At 33.9% G+C, this 23,024-nt stretch overlaps 1 protein-coding gene across 3 annotated transcripts in view; it reads right to left on the bottom strand.

The window, feature by feature from the left end:
• The window catches only part of LOC128999909 (extracellular serine/threonine protein CG31145), a 108,993-nt gene that overhangs the window by 57,780 nt on the left and 28,189 nt on the right, over positions 1–23,024 (bottom strand). For all 3 annotated transcript variants that reach the window (XM_054426682.1, XM_054426683.1, XM_054426681.1), the window contains one exon: positions 1,399–1,665. In XM_054426682.1, coding sequence (XP_054282657.1) covers positions 1,399–1,532 — 134 coding nt within the window. In that variant the 5' untranslated portion in view covers positions 1,533–1,665. The remainder of the gene's footprint in view (positions 1–1,398; positions 1,666–23,024) is intronic.

The raw sequence follows: 23,024 nt of genomic DNA, 5'->3' as shown, positions 1-23,024 counted from the left end.
AAAAAATTTATTTTACTTTCCGGTAAATTATTTTACGTATCGAAGCGGTTTGGTTGCGATGTGTTATTCTTATTTGCCTCAATCGACATTAACCATGAGGTGGGTTTTAGTTTACAGACTAATTTCTGTTTGTTAATGACACAACTGCACAAGCTAACATGACACCTACACCAACAGAACTTCAGGAATCGGGATGCAGAATCTCAAGTGCGAATCAAAGTAAAATACACCACCGCAGCAAACCTGCACACTAAGCGAAGGGGGTTTTGTTGAAGGGGTTACATATTTAAAAAATTCTAAATTCCTTTAATACATGGGGTTTTAGTACCTCAGTCCAGTTATCCTACCAGATGTCAAGTATCTAGCACGTCTGAGTGACAAGATTATTTATTTATTTTTTTTTTTTTTACGGACTTAAAGAAAATTAAAAACTGTCCAAACATATTGCGTTTCTACTACTACGTGCACCTCTATTGGTGTAAATAGTTTTAACTTATCAATTGTATAACAAAACTAACAACAGTAGGCCTAATGTAGCCTATGTGTATTTTCCCTGGTTGTTATCTGTAAATAATCCCTTTTCTCGTGTCTTAACTGTAAATACGCTGAACCAGCCACGGAAACGTAGCAACGCAAAACGAGGTTTAGAACAGTAGAACCCTTGTATTTGTCATTGGTTGTTACTCATTAAGTGATCTAAAATCCAAATCCAAACTTGTAATCAATGTTAATCTAGCTGTTGGGAACTCAAGGAACGTACACTTAACTTGTTAACCCTAGTGTAAAGCCCTAATAAGCACAATGTCATGTTCCCTAAATAACGTGTCCCTAGAAAGTTGCTAATATTTTACATCACCAACATATCATACAAAAAATCGCCACACGAACATATTCAAAGTACAGTATACCATCGCTCGATTGTAAAAAAATTTTCAAACATCAGATACGTGTTTTTGTAAGTCCTTACCTATTAAACTCCCTCCCCTAATGTTCAGTCAACTTTCAATCCACGTTCAGGGTTTAAACTTTAGCCTTAGCTTTTTGATAGTGCTCGCCTAGTAATACTCAGAAGGTAACCGTTCGATTCTGAGAAAAGACGAATACTTGTTACGGCCCAAAACTGGGCTCAGCTGTCGTACTTTTAAATTATAATTGTGTCTAAAAAAACGCAGATCTTAGTCTGCAACAAACTCATCCGTTCAACCCTTATCTTAGCTTTAAAATACGCACCCTGCTGTTTCGGCGCGGCAAAAATCTAAATAATATACCGTACACAATTTCCCAATGCAATTTTTTCGTCTAACTTAATACCGACACCAAACCAAGCGTTTTAAGTTCCGCGCAACTTTACTATTCAAGGTTCTGAATAATTGTTCAGCAAAATAATAAACAACTTACTTGATCCTGCCGTGCGATGGAGCCAGGTGCTGTCCACTCATCCCCAAGTCCAGTTGTAGGTCTACGACTAGCGCTAGTGTGAACAGCACGATGCTGATACTCGCGCCGATCACTAGCCGCTCGCGTAGTTTCATGTTAGCGGCTGCGACACTCCCCGAAGCGGCATGAACAGCGGCTCGCCGACGACTGAGCGTTGCCGCCGCGTGATAAGGGAGGGGAGGGGGCCGCTTGCCCCCTCCACCGCGATGTGACACCCCTCCTGCGAGCCTGCAACAATCAAACGCAACTATCAGTAAAGTCGTAGATAAAACTGCAACAATGAAACGCAACACTCAGTTCCTTGCGTAGATAAAACTGCAACAATGACATGCTACACTCAGTACAGTCGTAGATAAAACTGCAACAATGAAATGCTACACTCAGTACAGTCGTAGATAAAACTGCAACGATGAAACGCAACACGCAGTTCCTTGCGTAGATAAAACTGCAACAATGACATGCTACACTCAGTACAGTCGTAAATAAAACTGCAACAATGAAACGGAACACGCAGTTCCTTGCGTAGATAAAACTGCAACAATGACATGCTACACTCAGTACAGTCGTAGATAAAACTGCAACAATGACATGCTACACTCAGTACAGTCGTAGATAAAACTGCAACAATGAAATGCTACACTCAGTACAGACGTAAATAAAACTGCAACAATGAAACGCAACACGCAGTTCCTTGCGTAGATAAAACTGCAACAATGACATGCTACACTCAGTATAGTCGTAGATAAAACTGCAACAATGAAATGCTACACTCAGTACAGTCGTATATAAAACTGCAACAATGAAACGCAACACTCAGTTCCTTGCGTAGATAAAACTGCAACAATGAAATGCTACACTCAGTACAGTCGTAGATAAAACTGCACCAATGAAACGCACCACGCAGTTCCTTGCGTAGATAAAACTACAACAATGACATGCTACACTCGGTACAGTCGTAGATAAAACTGCAACAATGACATGCTACACTCAGTACAGTCGTAGATAAAACTGCAACAATGAAATGCTACACTCAGTACAGTCGTAGATAAAACTGCAACAATGAAATGCTACACTCAGTACAGTCGTAGATAAAACTGCAACAATGACATGCTAAACTCAGTACAATCGTAGATAAAACTGCAACAATGACATGCTACACTCCGTACAATCGTAGATAAAATTGCAACAATGACATGCTACACTCAGTACAGTCGTAGATAAAACTGCAACAATGAAATGCTACACTCAGTACAGTCGTAGATAAAACTGCAACAATGAAATGATATACTCAGTACAGTCGTAGATAAAACTGCAACAATGAAATTCTACACTCAGTACGGTCGTAGATAAAACTGCAACAATGAAACGCAACACTCAGTACCTTCGTAGATAAAACTGCAAAAATGAAATGATATACTCAGTACAGTCGTAGATAAAACTGCAACAATGAAATGCTACACTCAGTACAGTCGTAGATAAAACTGCAACAATGAAACGCAGCACTCAGTACCTTCGTAGATAAAACTGCAACAATGAAATGATATACTCAGTACAGTCGTAGATAAAACTGCAACAATGAAATGCTACACTAAGTACAGTCGTAGATAAAACTGCAACAATGAAACGCAACACTCACAAAGAGCACAGAATAGAAATTTCTATTCTGTGCTCTCTGAACACTCAGTAGATTTGATAAAAATGCAACAATGAAGCGCTGCACCAAATACAGTCGTAGATAAAACTGCAGCAATGAAATGCTACACTCGGTACAGTCGTAGACATAATTGGAAGAATAAAATGATAAACAAAGTACAGTCGTAGATAAAAATGCAATAATTAAACGCAACATTGAGTAAAATCATAGATAATACTGCAACAACGAAAGTCTAAGGAAAAACTGCAACAATGAAACTCGTCACTCAGTACAGTCGTAGATAAAAATGCAACGATGAAACTCAACACTCAGTACGGTCGTTGATAAAACTGCAACAATGAAACTCATCACTCAGTACAGTCGTAGATAAAAATGCAACAATGAAAGTCAACACTCAGTACAGTCGTAGGTAAAACTGCAACAATGAAATGATACACAAAATACAGTCGTGGATAAAACTGCAACAATTGAATGCTATACTCAGTACACAAATTAGTCTAGATAATACTGCAAGAGGGAAACACTACACTCCATATGTATAAAGCTATAAATATAAACTATAAATATACACTATAACAAGGAATACACTCAGTCCAAGATTATACTGTAACAATGAATACGCAGAGTACAAGATAACACTAATTTCTACTTTTTTTGTAGGGGAATAATTTACAACGTGTGTGTTATTTGGTTGTATTTAGAGCAGTGATCTTCTGCAAAAGATCCTAGAAAACAAGCCTACGATTAAAACAGAAAAAGGTTTATGTCAATTTTGTATCTGAATGGTAACAACCCTTCAGCAAACATTTACACAGACATCTCACACCACTCTCCATCCTTCACTCATATTTGTGTTATATTTGTGTATTCGGTTATACTGTAGTTTTGTATCCGGTTATGCACCTATTGGAAAAATATTTTTATGGTAATGCTGCATCCAACTTGTTTCCAGACCCAGATCCCATTTGTAATTGGGCTAGGAATTAATGATACTATCAAACAAAAAGGTCGACATTAGATAGAAACATAGATAAAAGGAATCTACTACTTTTATCTATCATAGTAACAAGACCAGGGTTTGGACCGTTCCCTTACAAAACGTAAAAAATGCTATTGGGATAAAAAAAACACACACAAAATCTCAGGGTTGATTTATTTTCAAACGTTTACAAAATGTTTCTAGAGCTAAGATACAAAGAAAGCTTGTGTCCTTACTTATCCAATTACGTCAAGAACACTAACAGGTGTATAAATAAAGAAAAGCGGGGAAGAGACAATAATGTTTTACACCCACTGTAGCGAAGAGCACTTAGTGTCCATTGGTCTAATGCGGTTAAACTCCTCCTCCAATGGGCTTTCGAGGATAAACAAAATTACGTCACTTGTAAGACAAGATGATTTTTCATAATTTTTTTGGCATATTCACTAAACTTTTTAGTGATTGTGAGTTTATGATTACGGTAATTTTTTCGTTACGATTAGTAAAAAAGTTCACGTTTAATCTGGAGTCTAATTGCGTACTCAGGTGAAATAGTACCTACCACAACAAGAATATTAAATATTATTTACACAGCCTTAGTCAAAGCAGGAAAATCATAACAGAACCCCACTCAGATAACTTGACAGTAGTAAAACAAGAAACAACAAATAAAAGTAAACAACAGAGACGTATTCAATTCCCGACACCTCCACAAAGTCATAGCGGGTTGGACCGCTTTCCAAAAAAAAGTGTTTACTCGAAAAGTGCCACCGACGTAGACAAGAGGAGAAAATGTCCAGTGAGTTTTCAGTTTTGGCTAGGTTTATATACTGATATTCTTTTGCTTCCACACGATAGGACGGGATCAGATTAGATCACAAAACGTCCAGTGAACCTTTTTTCATCAATTATGATGGGACAATTCCACAACAATCTCTCAAACAATATTAAACACGTAGTTTGGGAAAGCCTCTACTCCTTGATTTTATTATAATGTGACAGTAAAATATCATGGATAAAAACATTATGTCAAATCTAGGTTTTATCTGATTCAAATTTTTTTTGTGTGAATAATGCGAAGTAAAATAAGTCCTTCACTTGCTGTTATATCCTACTATTAATTTTTCTAAATTAGTTGTATTTTAGTTACCATGGATTCTTTAAAATAATTCAATTAGTTTCAACAGTTGACTGTTTCTAATTTAACAAAACTATTAATATTATAAACCTTAATATTATGATGGTACTACGTGATGAAAAAGGTAGGTACTGCTTTTTCATACGTTATTTAGAGCCATTAATAACGAAGGAAAAAATCTACTGAAACTTATGTCAGAGGACCTGTGAGTGGGTAGCTGAAGCATTGCGATTTAGGTATTTTGAAACTGCTCAAATTGTATTTACTTAATGCATGTCATTGTCAAAAATTACTTTTGTATGTATATGTTTAAGTTAGATTAAGTCATCTATACAACATGTAAATTGGTTCTTGACCGTTGGAAGGTAAAATAAAATAAGACTAGTTATCAAGGTTGACTTTAATGAGGTTTTCAAAAACATGTAATTAAGGGTAATATAAAATCAAATATATTTGAAAACGAAACTTGTTATTTAGGGCCACTTGTTGTAGAGGGTATTATTGTTAACAAAGTCCCACTGTAATTTTAGAACTGTATTTTGAAAACACTAATCGAATGGATTTACATTAATGTCTAATATCCTAAAATATTAAATGATTTAAACCCGTCATAATATCGAATGTTTTGTTTATTTGCATAAAATATAACGTTAACAGCGCACTAAGTATCAGATCACCCGCTAGAAGGCATTCTCTATGCGTTACCAGAACAATGTTTCATCAGAGCGCTCTTATCAGTGGATATTAATTACAGCAAACTGCGCAGGTAATTATGATTTTCAGTGAAGATGTGTTTGAGCAAATTCTAGGTCGGGAACAAATTCACTTTTTAGTTTTAGCGAATTTCCCATATAGGGAATAAGCTATTACCGTAGGTCTCATGGTAAGACCTAGACCCGGGACCGATTTACTTTTTCGTTTTGAGGACCCCAGAGGCCAAAAACACCATCCGTCCAAATTCATATATATATATTTATTTATTTATTTATTTATGTGTCCGTTAGCGCGATAACTCGAGCAAAATTGATCCGATTTTGATGAAATTTGGTACAAACGTGTAAACTTACATTTATTCGAACGAGTTCGCGAACCAGCATAATCGGACCATGGGATCAGGGGCTTATGGGGGGTTTTATGGGGTAAAAATGGGTTTTTCCCATTTTTGACCTTAAAAACTTTAAATTTCTAAATTTCTCTCTAGACTATTTTGAAGAGCTTAAAAAAACAAATAATTTGGTATATTGAAGTGTTTTTGGCCATCTAGTTGTCTTAGGAAGAATTACTTTACATTACACGTATTAATGGTGTATTTTACTACCAGATGGTACAGAGTTCAACTCTAGCGGCCAGTTTGGAAAATTGATGCACCTGCAGGTTAATATAATAAAAAGGATACAAACTCACATATTCAAAGAGTTACGTGACTATTTTTTATTTATTCAGTATGTTGAATGATACTTGTAATTTTTGCTATTTAAAAAATGTAGCATTAAATTTACTTTTATTCTCTGTTCTACGGGGTCACGATAAACATATTTTGGGATGAGAGGCAAAGTATTTAGTCAACTATTTTAAAGAGTAGTTGTTTAAATCCATCTATGTTTTGTTTCATGTTTGTCGTGGGAACATCAATACGAACGATGACCAAAATGTCAACTGAACATGTATAATGAAAGAAGGGTGGAAAAGAAGAAAAATGCCACTAAGCTGGATTCGTAGGTAGACATGGCACTTGAAGCGCTTTATGGATACTAATAACGGCCAAATAATGTGGTAAGTTAATATATATGCGCCTTAGGTAGATTTTACAGATTTAATACTGTTATTGAGCGGAGCGAGCGAAGCGAGCGAAGCTCTTTGGGATCAACTTCAATGCAAACAATATAACACCATCACTCAATAACGGCTGAACACATTTCAGCCAAACTTAACAAGACTACTTAGACTAATAATAAGATGGTTTGTAAACAAACAAATTTTAATTAGATAATGCTAATGCAATTTAAAACGAACTTAAAATTTCTAATTTTTAACATTAGGCTTATGGGACTAAAGTAGCTATGACAGTTTTTTTGTTTACAAGTAAAATGTAAACAAGAGAATCATAAGGTATTTCTGAACTTTCTATACTTTTCTTTTAAACGTTTTTAAACCATTCCTATGATTTCAATAAACAAGAAAATGACGTTAAAACATTTTTTTAAGGCGCGGAATTCACAGAAAATCGAGAAAATATACGGAACTACGTTCTCAATGCGCGGGGCATAAACAAGGAGCGGAGGGATACGGACCGGTGACTACTTTCTTGGGAGCCTATTTGTGTTGCCAGCTGATTAGAAACAGCCAATGTTAGAAATCAGGATTTAATAAGTGATATATCGAACCGCATCGAAATCGATATTTAATCCGATAATACCTCATAGGTTATATGTTTTATCTATGGTTATATTATGTTGAATTACATCGACGGTACAGTAAGTTATTACACTTATTGATAAAACGCAGATTGAACACTGATCTAATTTAGGCATGTGGGGAGGTAGGTCGGGGTTTATGAGGGGTCTGACTTAGGGGAGGTACAAATGAGGCATTTAGTTCAAAATTCCTCCGTGAACAGCGCTGTAGTAGAGAGCACTTTAGCAATAAAGGTTTACTAATCGCAAAAATAGTTCTGTTCATAAAAAAAAATTATAAATGCCTCAAATTCAATTTTATTATTTTTAATTATAAAATTAAACTATCATAACCTAACCGAACTAACCAAACTTGCTGATAAAGAAATAATATAACAAAAGTTTAGTAATCGGAAAAATAATTCTGTTTATTAAATAAAACTAGAAATTGCTCAATTAAAATTTTATAATGACTTAATAATAAAATTAAACTGTAATAACCAAACCAAACCAACCAAACTTGCTGATAATAAAAAAATTTTTGACAAAAAGTTAATGCTACTAGCGGGATTCGACGAACCCGGGACCTACAGTATACCAGCCCGGCACGCTAACCTTTAGACCACCGAGGCCGATGGCTACCGAACGTTTTGTTACGGTAATGGCGTTCCCTCAGTTAATAAGAAGCCCTCAGCTGTCATCGTAGCCTCTTCTATACCTCCCCTGAGTAAATACCGTTTATGAGTATTCGTGACTACATTAAGTGTTTTGAAGTAAGGTTAGATTAGGAAGGTAAAGTGTAGGCTATAGGTAGGTGATCAGGTTGTTTATTTGTGTTGCACCATATAATTTTTATCTTTTTGGAATGGAATAGTTGGTTAAGCTCTTTGGGATCAACTTCAATGCAAACAATATAAAACCATCACTCAATAACGGCTGAACACATTTCAGCCAAACTTAACAAGACTACTTAGACTAATAATGAGATGGTTTGTAAACAAACAAATTTTAATTAGATAATGCTAATGCAATTTAAAACAAACTTAAAATTTTTAACATTAGGCTTATGGGACGAAAGTAGCTATGACAGTTTTTTTGTTTACAAGAAAAATGTAAACAAGAGAATCATAAGGTATTTCTGAACTTTCTATACTTTTCTTTTAAACGTTTTTAAACCATTCCTATAATTTTAATAAACAAGAAAATCTCGTTCGTTATAATTTAATCTACTTTTGCAAGAGGTAGCATATCTGAATCACAACAAGATGTAGTCAAGAGGTAAATTATTATAATTTTAATCAATAAAACAAGCATTAGTACATATATTGTTTTTTTTTTTTATTTAGTTAGTTACACAAATATTAAAACAAGTTTTCTCCGCTCAACTGGCTTTCACCGCTCTGAAAGCAATCCTAGTTATTGTTAAGGTATCAACATTTTCTCATTTATAAACTGACAATTAAGACAGTCACAAATACAGATCGAATCTGCGAGTAAAACATCACAGAGAGAACTCAGTATTGTTCTACAGTTGTAAGGTTCACATTAAATTACCATAATGCACAAAAATACATTGGCATTTTTAGTATGTTATAGAGGATATAAATATTCTTATGAGGAATGTATTTTGTGTTCAGGGAGTATATTAACTTTGATTTTATTTCTACAGAACTATCAAGGGGTATTGTTTAACTAACTAAATAATGTAATTAATTAATTGTTATGTCCAAAATGATAACATGGAAACATTCTGGCCTGTAGGGGGCCGAGATCAAATTATTCAACAATGTTACATTTAGCGTCCATTGGTCAAATGTAGCTTCGGCAGTTATCTTAAATTAAAATATAAAATGCATTTTTGAAACGTTAGATGGATAGTAATTCGTACAAATTGGTAAGTATAGTTTGAATAAAATTTGTGTAGCACCTATCATTAATCCAGCCTTAATTCATTCCTTTATTGAAGGTAGTGGTTCCCACTGGTGTTGGTTTCTATGGATACTTAATCTTACATTATGTTCATGAAAGTTTTGCGAACGGATATTTTAAATTACTTGAAGACTTTAAAATTAAAATAATATGCATCATGTACAGGAAATGCACTAGTGGATCTATCAATATTAATTGCGCCCTAACATGTTCTTCAAAGTGTTTAAGAAAAGGTTTAGTAATGTCTTAGACGTTGAGTGTTTAATCAAACTGCGGGCAATCAAACTTATGAACTCGTAAAATCAAATAAAAGATCAGCAAGGAGGTTATTTATGTGTGAACTGCACTAGGTAAGTAGGTGAATATTTATAATAATATCCCAACTGGACTTAATAACTGGACTTGTGAACAGTCTGAACAATCAATGTAAGCCAGGAAACATAGTAACAAAAGTAGGAAGATGAAAATAATTAAATAAAAAATCAGTATATCAAGCTATATAGAAAATGTGTTTCCTAGGAAGACTAAGAGGTTTTAGTATTCAATTTGTAAACAGGGTCATTGGTCGTTGTCAAAAGATTTGGTGGTTCAAATCAAAACACAGATAAGTTATTTAACTTATTATTCAATATTTTAAACGTTTTAACATTTAAGAACACAAGCTGTCACTCTGAAATCTATCTTCTCATAGGGTTAGCCAATCGTAAAATACGCTTAAGTATTTGTTTAACCTTTATTAAATTGAGAACTTTGGTTTAACAGATTTGCTTATAAGGAATATCACTTTCATGCTACCTTAAAGTTAAGTTCAATAATGAGATAGGACTTAAAAGTTTAAAGCAATTGAATTCAGATTAGACCTCTTAAATAACAAAATATAAGGTTGTAAGGCAATTCGTGCAACTTAAGACATTTTTATACTAGAAACACATTAAACCTACATCAACACTGGCTATTAAAATATAGATTATCTACTCCTTGTAGTAAAAGGTGTATTATGTATTAGTTGTAAATCATTATCTATGTAGGGATTGACTTAACATTTTGTATGTGAGGTCAATTTATTTATAAGCTACTTCTCGATCTCGGAGGAGATTCGCGGTACAGCTTTACAGAGAATGTTAGAGAAAAAAATAAAAGTATATAGGCACAGACAATATAATACTTTAATGGTTTCCATTGTCTGTGATATAGGCGTTCAGAGGTCAAAGGGATCAACGATTTATATACATTACAAGTACTACATACTTGCGAGATACAACATTTTTAAATGTGATTTGTTAATATTAAAATAAAATAAAATTGTATGAAAGTAATTAGATTAATACTACTTTTAGAGTGTTAATCTATGCACTTCGACGTAAGGGAACAGTAACCAACACTGCGGAAATTTTTTAAGGTTTTCTACATACTTAATTACCAATTGAGATTTGGACACCATCTAGGTGGCTTAGGAAGAATTAGTTTAAATTGCATGCATTAATGGTGTATTTTAATACCAGATGGTACTGAGTTCAGGTTCAAATCTAGCGACTAATTGTGAAAAAGAGAGTTACGCATAAAAATAGGATTTTTTAAATCACTATTTGAATGATAATTTTTAAGATTATGTAGCACATTTCTTTCTGTTTTACTTGGTGAAGTATAACCACAATATAAATATTTTGAGATGAGAAGAAGTTTAGTATTTAGTCAACTGTTCTGAAGCAGTTCTTTAAAACTGTGTTTTGTTCCATGTTTGTCGTGTGAGTGCATCAAGATAAAGGAAGACCATAATATCAACTAATGTAAAATGGAAGAAGGGTGGAAAAGGAGAAAAATTTCACTGAGCTTGACTTGTACATCAGACACAAGACTACCTGTAGCCCGGCATCAGACATGCGACTGTAATATAGAATACCCCCGCCGCAGCAAACCTGCCGTCTTAGCGAATTTCCATTTGGCTGAATTGATTTTCAATTGATCTATTTAAATAACATTAGGTTTAACGAGTACCTAGGTTTGCTGCTACAAGGAAACTAATAAAGTGTGTGTTTTAAGTAAAATAATTATTGCTTAGTATAAAATGAATATATTTGCCAAGTTTGGTCAAAAGATATCCATAAACAAGCAAACTACAACATTTTACAATATTCTCCATAAGAATAACATGGGAATTTTAAATTGACCATTTTTTTAGTTTTCTCCGTAACCAATAACCGTACAAAAACACTTTGATATACTGAATTGTTTGTTTTTAAGCTCTTTAAGAAGGTTTAGAGGAAAATTGGGAAATTTTGTGTTTTGAGGGTCAAAAGTGAGAAAACCCAATTTGTACCCCATAAAACCCCCCATAAAACCCTGTTCCCATGGTCCGATCATGCTGGATCGCGAACTCATTCAAGTTTATCCCGCCTTACACCTTTAAACCAAATTTCATTAAAATCGGATAAAAATTACTCAAGTTATCGTGTTCACGGACACACATATATATATATATATATATATATATATATATATATATATATATATATATATATATATACATATATAAAAATTTGAACGAATGGTGTTTTTGGCCTCTGGGGACATCAAAATGAAAAAGTAAATCGGTCCCGGGCCTAAGTGTTACCATGAGACCTACGGTAATAGCTACTTCCCTATAGGGAAATTCGCTAAAAACTATCTGAAAATGTGTTTTATGGGTCAAAATAGTTTAATACTACAAAAGGTGTTTTTAACACTAAGGTAAAAACATCAATTCGATCACTGACCATACATCCTATAAATAGGGTTTATCGCCAATAATCTAAAATGGCTCGAAGGACATGACGCCTACAACGTCAAAGTAGCAACCCGCGCAGCTTCAATGTAACCAATGTAGTGTGGGATACTTGCAGACGCTGCGCTGTGTAGGAGTATACACGTGCTATTATCATTGATGAAGTTACTTCATCCATGCTTTTTACTCTAGAATTTAAAAATAAAATAGACAACACAACTAATGTATTATCATTCTACTAAGGTTTATAATCTGCATTGTTGATAAATATAGATGGTGTAGTTATCAAAACCATTATTTTACTCAAATATTTAAATAATGAAACCCATGAGAATAAATGTGAACCTTATAAACTATTAACGAATAATAAAAATCGGTTTAAATAAAATTTAAGATCAAAATTTAAAAATCAAAAATATATTTAAGAATATCTGTCCAAAGCGTGCAAAGAGTACAGAAAAATCGAAGGTGACAAAAGAAACCATTGGATAAGAAAAAGAGGTTTAAATAATTTTTATTTTTTATAGTGTTGTGTTTCACTGATTCAAATTTTAAATAAAAAATTACAAATAAACGTGTGTCTACTACAGTTACGAAAAAACAAAACTAAAATCAATCATTAAAATATTAAAAACCAATTTGTCCAAAACGTAATACAAAAAATACAAGGTAAAAAACAATTAACTAGTTTAGACGCAAGAAATCGTCAGAGAAAGAAGAGAAACAAAAACAAAGGTAAGAAAATAAAACTCGTCAGTTGAAAGAGGAGTGATTATTTTCCACTTTAGGGATTGCTGGTTCTCCGAATCGTTCTAACGCAGCCTCTGAGATACCAAATAATCTATCTTTTGATAATCTATGTTGGCAATCAAAGCATTAAATTCTGTTTAAGAATACAATCCTATAATAACATCAATATGTCTTCTGACTACTGTATTGACATTGAAATTAAAATAAACACACAGAAAATATTATTCCTTCTACGTTTTCCCCTCTATTTACAAATTTAGTAATTTTTGTTGGTGGTCAATCTACAATTAAATTAATTGTTGAACTTGAATCGATGTTTACAAAGGCTTACATCTAAAATTATGTATATCAAACAATCTACAATATAAGCGAATTTCCTTATAGTGAAGAAGTTATTGCTGCAAATGTAATAAATAGATAATTATTAGTAGGCTAAAACATGTTTTACATTAATTTAAACCAACCTAAATTGAGTTAACATAGTAAAGACATAGTGGATGTTATTTTCATTTGAATTTGAACGAAGCTTATTATTATACAAATAACCTCGCTCGGATCTATAACGCAATAATCAATGGATTTTATTATTTTAAGTGAATATACGTTTTGATATATTGATTTAGGGATTTGCATATACATGCTTTTTATATTTATTTAGAAATATTAATAACTTTTTCATAAATTTTGAACAATCAATCTGTTAAACACAGTAATAACTATGTTCCATTTCTTATGAAACATTCAATAATGTATCAGAAAGTATTTGGAGCACTGGCACACTATAGTGGAAATGTATTTTTATCCTGAAGGAAAGCTTCTACATGGAGGAACAATGTTGTGAATATGTCGTTAATATCTGGAATACCTCCATCTCAGTATTTCATACTTTAAGCGAGTGACTTTGTTACAAGTAACACAAATTCATTTATAAATGTTAAACTATCAAGGGTTGGATGAAAATACAGCGGTTACTTTGCTAACTTTGGTGAATATTATGTCCAAAATTAATCATTAGGTCTAAAGACTCTTTTCGGCACGTGCCCAAGTTTAACTACTGATGAACAGTTTGATTTTCATTATTCAAACTATTTAGCTTAAAATAGTAGAGTCGGTAACACAGGGTAAATAATTTAAGCTGTGCCACCCATTGGTATCTCAGAAACCATTGGGTTTAGAGAAACCCTTAAACGGAGAAACTTCAAATATTTTCTAATTGCATAAAAAATACAATTTACACTTTTTCTAAATTACCAAAATATTCCAGTATGGCGACTAACTTTAAAATTTCTTATGGAACACCTTGCAAAATAAAATAAAATAATAATATGATACCACTTTTATCATGGGCATAACTTAAATAATTAAAAAATTTCTCTTAGAAATACTGTAGCCTATTTTATGATCTTTGTAGGATGTAGATTCAATTTTAAGACTGACTTCAAACTCACTCGTTTGGGAGCTACAAGATGCACACAGCAAGCCACTTTTTTCCAAGGTGTAACAGCTGTAGCTCATACGCGAGTACCAACATTTAATTCTAAGAAAATCTTACAATACAATGTATCCAACAGAGATTTTGAAGTAAGCCACCATATTGGACAATGGTGACCATTTTTGAAAAAGTGAAATTCATATTTTGTCATACCTTAAGAAAGCAGTTGAAGTTCTCAATTTAATTTTTTCTATAAATCTAATAATTTTTATACCACTCGTGGCGCATTTCATTTGTTGACTCCAATTAGATCATCACACGGGCCAAAGGCTATTCATGCACCTAGTGAGCAAAAGTGGCACATTTTTAACGAGAGGCAATAGTACCACACCCCGTTTTTATACATTACTGGAAGCATTCAACATTCAACTAGAATTTCTCCAAATCACAGCCCTATGATCTTGCACATTACGGTGAGTTCGTAGAAAGTAGAAATGACAAATGATGACTGTACAGTAGTAGCTTCGTCAGCAAAATACGGGCAGATGACTGATAGTTCATACCTAACAACCTCCTAAATGGTTTTATTGTAAGGTATAAAACCCAACTTTTACTTGCTATGGGAAATGTTATCCGAGTCAAGTGACAATATTCTTTGGTATTGTTTTGTTAAAATTAAAATTTGTGGAGTTTGTTGAAATGCGAAAAATTGAAGAGAGCACAGTTTACTCTCGATAATCCGACATTCGATAGTCCGACACACTCGGTAAGACTCAAACATGACTGAGCCATCAGCGTAGCATATCTAATAATGGGATTATAGGGTAAAAATTGGGGTTTACACTTTTCACACCAAAAAATGAAATTTAGCAATTTCTTTCTAAAACAATTTACCAGCATTTATCATTTAGCAGCAAATAGCTTAATTAAAACGTTGTTGTATGTCTAATGGTTATGGATAATTTGAAAAAAACCTGTAAATTTAACATGTCTATGTTATTCCTATGAAGAATAAATAAAAAGCTGGACTTTGCTTGTTTATCGATTGGTTACATCTGACAAAATATTTTATTTCATACTAAGAAATAAATATTTCCATACAAAACACACTATTACCTTCCCCGTAACAGCAAGCCTAAGTACGCATCAAACCATTATTTTCCATGGGAAACAATCTGGAGATTCTAACAAAATGTTTTACTGAAAATTCGACCAATCAATATGGAAACTCGCTAGTCTGCAGGTTTGCTGTAGCAAAGGTATTAATGCTATTCAATACAGGTAGGTAAAAGGTATATCCGTTGAACACCGGAGATGAAAAGCCAATCTAATTGATCTACTTGTAAAAACATCTCAAGGGGAAGATCAGCGATCAACGCCAATCTTGTGAAGTAAAACTAATCACTTCAAGTTTACATTTCTTTTGCTGACTACTTCACTTGTTTGTTTCTTTTCCAGCTTCGAAAAGCAGAAAACCAATTATCACTTTGTAGTCAATTAAGTTCTATTTTAATTTAGGATAAAAGAGGAGTGTTTTCAGTTCCAATTGATCGTAAAGTTGTTTTGAAAAGTCTTTCGTTCTCTTAAATGAATTCTAAGGTAAAAAGGTTTTGCCTTATTTAGAGGTTTTAGAGTAAATAATCCTGGAAAATCTTTAAAAACAGTTCAGCTAGTAAACTAAACTGCGTTTACTCAATTGTCTTAAGCCCACTCTAAACGTATTTCGGTTTTCTACAATTGTTTTATTTCTAACACAATTAATTGAAAATGCAAAATAAATTCATACAATTTCCCAAAAAAGAATGATCACAGTATTTCGAAATATATAATTTTACAAAAAATATGGTTTTAGTTTCTCAACTTCAGCTTTTACTATTGATACAAATATACATTCTACCTCTATGTTTACTAGTCGATAAATTTTAATTCGTCGTAGTTGATGTGAGCCACTAATAGATTGTGCTCTGATTACTAATGTCTGCCGAATACATTAACTTTTTCATCGTGTCAAACTATACAATGTATATCGTGAACTATAGCATAGCAACTAACTGTTATGACTCATATACTTGGCCAGCAACAAAATATAAGCTGTTTAACAAAATAAAATATACAAGTTATTGTTTAATAACATTTTAGACACTGCCGCATTCTGTGACTGGCTTACACAACTTTCTTGCTTTTTTTGTAAAAAGTAAAAAATGGAAATGGTCTTAAGGTTAAACCTAAGAAATATTTTAAGGTATGTTTCAACGGATTAAGTGTGGCCATGTCTGACATATTATGTAAAGTACCTTTTAATATCCTCTGTATTTTTATTTTCCCAACTATAAAACCATAGTATTGGAGTCTACTTGAATGGGGTTTACTTATAAACTGTCGCTTGCCTACTTTTATATTATTGAAGAGTAACATTCATAGTAAAATTGTTCTTAGTAGGGATTAGGGAAACATTTACTTAGCACGCTCAACAGTAACCAAACACAAACATGTTTCAACCAAAGCGTAACACCAATGCGTCAAACATGTACTGTAAATAATGTATATGAAGTCAATTTGCAGTATCCACAACAGTATCCAAAGTCTACCCGCAGTATCCACAACAGTATCCAAAGTCTACTTGCAGTATCCAAAATCAATCGTTCCATTGAACTAGCGCAAGAACTGAGAACATTTAAACAAGTTGACTGATCAAAACAGACACGAATTAAAACGATACCTTCCTGAAATAATTGCAACTATGACAAAGAGTTAACCGCAAACTTCATGGCGAGCTGCAGTTGAGGTAAGTCGGGTGTCAGACGCGTAACCAGAAGGTTTGGATAACTAGCAACACGAACTACCACAATTGTTACCTAAACTTTACTTAACACCAGAGTAATACTAGAAACAGGGTCACTACACTGAAACTGGAAAATGTGTGGGTTAGAATCGAGCATAATTGGTTGGATCGATCTGTATTATATCATTGATTCTTGGGTTAGTCAAAGGTGGATACAGTGGAACTTCAATAACAAATGGCCTTGATAAAAAGTGCCATTTTAAAATATTCATGATTGTGTCTTAGCATTCATTACACGTTCTTGCAAACCTCGAGAAGAAGTCAACCTTGATAACAAATTTTATTTGGTAATTACCATGAAAGACTTGTTATCGAGGGTCTAGTACTGTATGTAAGAGTGTATGTCCGTGAACCCGATAACTCTTGCAATATTGGTCCGATTTTGATGAAATTTGGCATGGATATGTAGAGCTGAAAAACTTGATTGAGTACGCGCACCAGCGAGATCTGGTCATAAACAGGGTGTAATGGGGTTTATTTTTTAATTTGATTTTTAAAATTAGTACTTTAAAACATGGATATTCCCAATTATTGTAGAGTACAAAAAACTAACTGTTTTGTATATTTAAGAATTTCGGATCTATTGAAGGTTACGGAGGAAATGAATTTTTAACCGATTAAAGGTTATGGAGGAAATGGCCAAAAACTGTACATTTAAAATTCCCATCTTATTTTTAAAGAGAAAAATAAAACTGTTGTACTTACCTTAATTATGTTTGTAATTGATAAAATTTGGCAAATATATTTATTTCAAAAAAACACTTTCCCCTTTCCGTAGAGGCAGACCTAAGGGGTAATGGTTAGCTGGTCCCGTAATCCGAGGGTCGAAAAAGGTTGGGGCAATAAAACGACTCCACTGGTCCCGAGAGGTCCAGGTAGTTTTGGGGCGGCTAATCCAGTGGGGCAATGAGGCATGAAGCGTGATGTAAACAAACAATAAATACTTGCAGTCCTGTCCTCGGCAATGAATGGTGCGAATTTTGGAATTCCCTCGTCATCATCCCATCCCGTGCAATGCATCACTTCGCTCTACACGTCAACAACAGCAAATACTTGCAGCGCTCTCGGCATCAAAGAATGTTGCGAATTTGGGGTTTTGAAGCACTCACCTACCATAAGGGGAAGTCGATAAATATACCTTTAAACATCTATGAGAGAAGTAAACAAAATGGAGTACAAGAGGTAGTACTGTAATAAGAAAAGTTAGTAGGGATATTTATGTTCAAAATCAAATGTTAAGGGGAGAGAGGAACGTGGAGGAAAAGAAGACTGTAGAAATGAAATACTTATCGACAAAAGCTAGAATCTCTTTCAACAGAGGAGATCGACCTGGTCACTTTTAGCGAATTTCCCCTATAGGGATTAAGCTATTACCGTAGTACTCATAGTGAGACCTGGACCCGGGACCGATTTATTTTTCCGTTTTGAGGTCCCTAGAGGCCAAAAACACCATCCGTTCAGATTCATATATAACACCATATGAACAGAGAACCATATGAACCATATGAACAGTCCGTTAGCGCGATAACTCGAGCAAAAATGTTCCAATTTTGATGAAATTTGGGAAAATTCCAAAAATCTGTTATTTTAAAATTCCCATGTTATTCTTATGGAGAAAAAGTTAACTGTTGTAGTTTGTTTGTTTATGAACATATTTTGATCAAATTTGGAAAATGCATTAATTTCATAATAAACTATTAACATTTTACAAAAAAAAAACACATTGTTACCCCCCCTGTTGCAGCAAACCTAAGTACTCGTTAAACTAATGTTATTTAAATAGGGAATAAATGTGACATTTTTTAAGGAGACATTTTAGTGTAAAACCAATCAGGCAAATGGAAATTCGCTTAGTCTGCAGGTTTGCTGCGGCGGGAGTATTTTAAAATGTGTATCAAACGTTTCCTTACCCAGAGAGGTTTAGTCGAGGGGAATAGAGTCTGTAAAAATATAGTTTTTAGTCATTTGTAATATGGTAGTTTGTTTGTAAAATCTTTGTAAGCATTCAGTTTGTCGTATTTTTAGTTGTTTTCGTATATTTGATGAGTTTTTTGTTTTGTTATAAATTGTAAATATATCTTTTCCTCAATTTAACATATATCATCGTATTTGATCTGGTTTTTGATCAATGTTTCTGTAAATTTCTGTGAAATATGTTTTTAATAATGTACTTAGTAATTATTTAGGCCTAATCGTAAATATTCATCTTTATTTATGTATACTAGCTGTGTGCCCGTTCTACGCACGGGATCTTATAGTGGTCAGTTGAAACCTTCCTATATAAAGAATAGCAGTGGTTTGCATATTTTCAAATATGCTGGCCAAACTATTATACATAAACAAATACAGTATCCGACAGTTTCAAGTGAACAAAAAATAATGCGTAATAGAACTTTAAGGGGTACACTTCCATATCTGTTGGCAAAAACAACCAAATATTGATTATTCGATTGTTTAATTCGATATATCGTTTGGTTAGTTAGATTAGGTTAACATTACCTAACTAACCAAAGGATTTTTAGTTAAAATACTATACCTCAACCTCGCTATTAAACATTCAGGTTGGACATTTCACTATCAAAGGTGTTCTTGTCCTGTCCGTACGGAACACTGAGTAATATAATATGCGCAACCAACTTATGAATAATTATTTAGGCATACGAACCCAAGAGATAGGAAATTGGTCTATTATTGGCTGTATGGTCTAGCGAGCAGCACATAGCGTTGAGAAGACACATTGGAAAAGCGATTTGAGCATAATCCGTAAACCTCTGTTACAATCACCCACTGCAGTTGTCACTTTACACTTTACACAACCACCATTGAAGTGCCGTCAATGAGTTGAAACCTTTTATGTAAGGTATTGGTAACGCTTATGTAAAAATGTAAGTTTCCCGGTTATCAAAACTCAAGAAAACTTTTATACACAAAGAATCTCTATTTTCATTTACGGTTACCCTACAAATTATTGAGCTTGCGATTAATTATATCCGTTATGTAAGAAAAAACGGTTTTAATCCAACTTGGTTTGGATTTGCTTTTGAAACGTGATCGGAAATGATTGCGGTATTTGTAAACAACATTCAATGTAAACATATCAGTGACATCTAGAGAAAAATAATCTTGATCCGAACAGCTGTTCGCTATTTCATAGATGATTATGTGATAAAAATTGGGAGAAAACTTGACAAAAATCGCACAAAATTGGGTTTTTAAAATGTCCGTAAGTTTATTTAAAAAGTAGTGAGGCCATATTTTATTAGGTAAGAAACTATCGCCAATCCAGCGAATACATTAATAAAATGATTCGGATCTTGATAGGGACGCCCGTTTTTCAGGAGAAGGCCGCATAAATGGCTCCTGAGCCGTGACAGACGGAAGACAGGCAGACAGAAATTGATATGAGACTTGTTTCGGCTTCTTTAATGTATAACACGTAAAAATAACCTAAAAATTTATGATTCTGAGCAATGTAAAGACAAAACTCTAGTTTTATTTATATATATTGTTTTAAACACATGTCTTTGTATATTTTTTCAGTTATTTTCTTAACGCATTCGTATTTTATAATAACTATTTTCAGCACGAAATAATAGAAAATTATTCACAAGACTGTGTATTAGTAGGCCTATCCCTAGGAATTGAAACTCAATGAACTCTATAACCTGCCGTATTACTGAAACTTATTCGCTGAATCACCATTTAAACACTCACAAGTATATAAACATGAATGCTGTACTTTTTAATGTTACTGGTAACACTATTTAAATTTATCAAACACTCTCCAAACATGTGTTTTTAGAGACAGCGAAACACCTCAGGCCCCTTCCTCCTACTGATGAATGGGCATTGATAGCTATACAAACACTAGCTGTAATCCTGTTAGACATTAGACAAATTACAAAGGGGCTGCCGACGGGACCAGTGGAAGTGCGGATTAAGAGGCCTTACTTGAGACTGGGACCAGTAGAAGTAGGGTACCTGGCTTACGGGACCAGTTGAGCCTGCCCCGACCTAAGTACTAGTTGAATCTAAAGTTTCTCTGCAGGTTTGCTACGGTCGGGAGTAGTTACATTCCGACGATTAAGGATAGCTGGTCCAATTATCGAACCACCAAAAAGCAAAAATTTCTCAGAATCAAACCATTAGCCTTTTGATTTTTAAAAGACCACTAACCCCTAACACCTACCGAGAGGCAGAAAATACCATTTGTTTATAACTTACAACAACCAAGGTCACTCCAAGATGAGAACTGGTGCTTGCGTGTACAACAATGGGTGATGTTGAGTAACAGCATCTACAACACTTCTCACATCTACGGTGAGAACCGGAGTACGTAATGGAATTAACACTCATCTAGGACATGTATGTTTGGGAAGGGCTAACTTGGAACGTAAATATTATGTTATATAACAACTATTTTCCTGTTTTAAAATTTTTTGAAAGTGGACTTGGTTAGCAATGGTAGGTAGTGAATTAAATTCTACCAATAAAATCCTAGTTGTCAATAAAATTGGTATGTCACGAGTTTTTTTTAAGATTTGCCTTCAGCGAATTTCCCGTATAGGGTATAAGATGTTACCGTAGGTCTCATGGTAAGACCTAGGACCCAAGACTGATACTTTTCGTTTTGCTGTCCTCAGAGACAAAAATAGCATTTACATAATTGTTACCAAGAGGTGAATTTTTGTATAAATAATGCAGTTAATTTGAAGTACATAAACATTTTATTGTAATACAAATACGGTACAGTAAATTATACGGCAATTAAAATGAGAATCCAACCCTTACAACTGGTCGAAAATAGTTAAAATATAGTTATGGTATAGCAAGTTGGCAAATATAGAAATGTCTATGTTTATGAAAACACTTAAGCTCTGATTAACGTTTATAGTTTAGGAACTGTAAGGCCTTCTATTTGTGTTATCAATATCAAAACTCATTTACTGACATCTCCAAACAAAACAGCTTCTAAAAAAACTGGACCCAGCTGTCCTTGATCATTGGGCTTTCAATAAATGGTCCTGAGAAACAGCTGGTCTTAGTCATTAGTCAGTAACAAACCTAAATGAGGCATCACACTCCATTAATACTTAATATACTTTTCAATGGAATGGCGACCATACAAAGTAGGTATTTTAAGCCAGGTATGAATGGATATGAGTCTAGGATGAGTGGCGCGATCTTGTAGTCTTTAGTGGCTAAGGCCGACTTTATCCTATTAACCATTCTTTCCTATACGCATATAGGTGACGTCCCCACATTTCATGGTAATAATAATGGTAATAATCAAAATTACCACGATATGAGAACAAGAAGTCTTGCTTCACACTCACAGACTCCTAACTCATGATATTTAAATTCGGAATTTCTCCAACAATAGAGGTTAGTTTTCCGGAAAACATAATCGGATTGCCGCTTGGCGGGAAGCGACGCGAATTACCGGAAACTATTCGAACAGCTGATCGCTACTTCCGGTCAGCTGACGGCTTGTAACAATGCGGCTAAATGCTGAACAGCTTTCATCCATGATTATGCTTTAATCAGATGAAAGTATGAATAATCGTTTGTTTGGAAGGATCTTTGTGGCTAAGAAGCTGCTACAGTACTTGTACGGCTGGTTGTAGTATAGGCAATTGTGTAAAATGGTCAACTGGAAAGCAGTATAATCTGTATGATGGTACCTGTCTCTTGAGTCTCCGTCTATGT

Source organism: Macrosteles quadrilineatus, unplaced genomic scaffold (assembly GCF_028750875.1).
Source record: "Macrosteles quadrilineatus isolate MER2022 unplaced genomic scaffold, UCM_ALF_1.0 Scaffold_8__2_contigs__length_117827958, whole genome shotgun sequence".
NCBI classification, from domain to species: Eukaryota; Metazoa; Arthropoda; class Insecta; order Hemiptera; family Cicadellidae; genus Macrosteles; species Macrosteles quadrilineatus.
The sequence above is the reverse complement of the archived record's forward strand: the minus strand, read 5'-3'. Positions and strand labels throughout refer to the sequence as shown.